Here is a 1,037-nt window from a genome sequence, read left to right as displayed (position 1 = left end):
GATCCGGTTAAGGCTCCGAAGAAGGGCTCAAAGAAAGCCGTCTCTAAGAGCGTCTCCAAGACCGGCAAGAAGAAGAGGAAGACCAGGAAGGAGAGCTACGCCATCTACGTGTACAAGGTCCTGAAGCAGGTCCACCCCGACACCGGCATCTCGTCCAAGGCCATGCTGATCATGAACTCGTTCGTGAGCGACATCTTCGAGCGCATCGCCGGCGAGTCCTCCCGTCTGGCTCACTACAACAAGCGCTCCACCATCACCTCCAGGGAGATCCAGACCGCCGTCCGCCTGCTGCTGCCCGGTGAGCTGGCCAAGCACGCCGTGTCTGAAGGCACCAAGGCCGTGACCAAGTACACCAGCTCCAAGTAAACCCGCTGTTACACCCAGCAACACAAAGGCCCTTTTCAGGGCCCCCACTGTTTATACTAAGAGCTGCATTCCTCATGATTGATAACTACCCTCCATGTGTTTCTTAAATTCACATGTTTGTTTCTCAGTTTCTTGTTTTTCTGTTTACGCCACACGTGTTTCAGTCTCAACATATTTCAAAGTAATAATAACAAAATAAATATAATAAAACACATAATTTAGACTCGATGACAACAACCCAGCTGGCTTCTAGCGTTACTTACTCTGACATAGATTCTAGAGTAAAGGGGATTTAGGGTCATATGAGATGTTCATTGTGTGGATGGATTTTCATATTAATCACATCTGAGACTTTTGTTCAGTTAAGAAGGAAAATAAGTTTCTCCCCGTCGGGGAATCGAACCCCGGTCTTCCGCGTGACAGGCGGAGATACTGTCCACTATACTAACGAGGAAGGTACATCAGTCAGTCCTCGAGGCAAAGCAGATTCACGGAGCCTCTAACAGCTGAAAATGATTCAACAGTAGTTTTTTAACCGCAAGGTGGCGCTGTTTCCTCTCCTGTCTGTTTATGGAGCTGCTGAAGGAGAATTACCAACTGAAGTCCTGTGTGCACGTTACTCTTCTCGCCCACTATGACCCTGCTGTAAACCATATTATCTTTATTTCATT

General features: G+C 47.8%; 1 protein-coding gene and 1 non-coding gene across 2 annotated transcripts; one reads left to right on the top strand and one right to left on the bottom strand.

Annotated features, from left to right (window-relative positions):
- Positions 1 to 6: 6 nt before the first annotated feature.
- LOC123964292 (histone H2B 1/2-like) lies at positions 7 to 589 on the top strand (the record flags this gene model as incomplete). Its single annotated transcript, XM_046041357.1, has 1 exon — positions 7 to 589. A coding segment is annotated over one exon (360 nt), but the record flags the coding sequence as incomplete, so codon positions are not given.
- A 159-nt stretch (positions 590 to 748) lies between these two features.
- Positions 749 to 820, bottom strand: trnad-guc. Its single transcript has one exon. It is a non-coding gene; the product is annotated as a tRNA-Asp (tRNA).
- Between the last annotated feature and the right edge of the window lie 217 nt (positions 821 to 1,037).

This window comes from Micropterus dolomieu, unplaced genomic scaffold, assembly GCF_021292245.1.
Source record: "Micropterus dolomieu isolate WLL.071019.BEF.003 ecotype Adirondacks unplaced genomic scaffold, ASM2129224v1 contig_1540, whole genome shotgun sequence".
NCBI classification, from domain to species: Eukaryota; Metazoa; Chordata; class Actinopteri; order Centrarchiformes; family Centrarchidae; genus Micropterus; species Micropterus dolomieu.
Note: the sequence above shows the minus strand (reverse complement) of the source record. Positions and strands in the feature narration are given on the sequence as shown.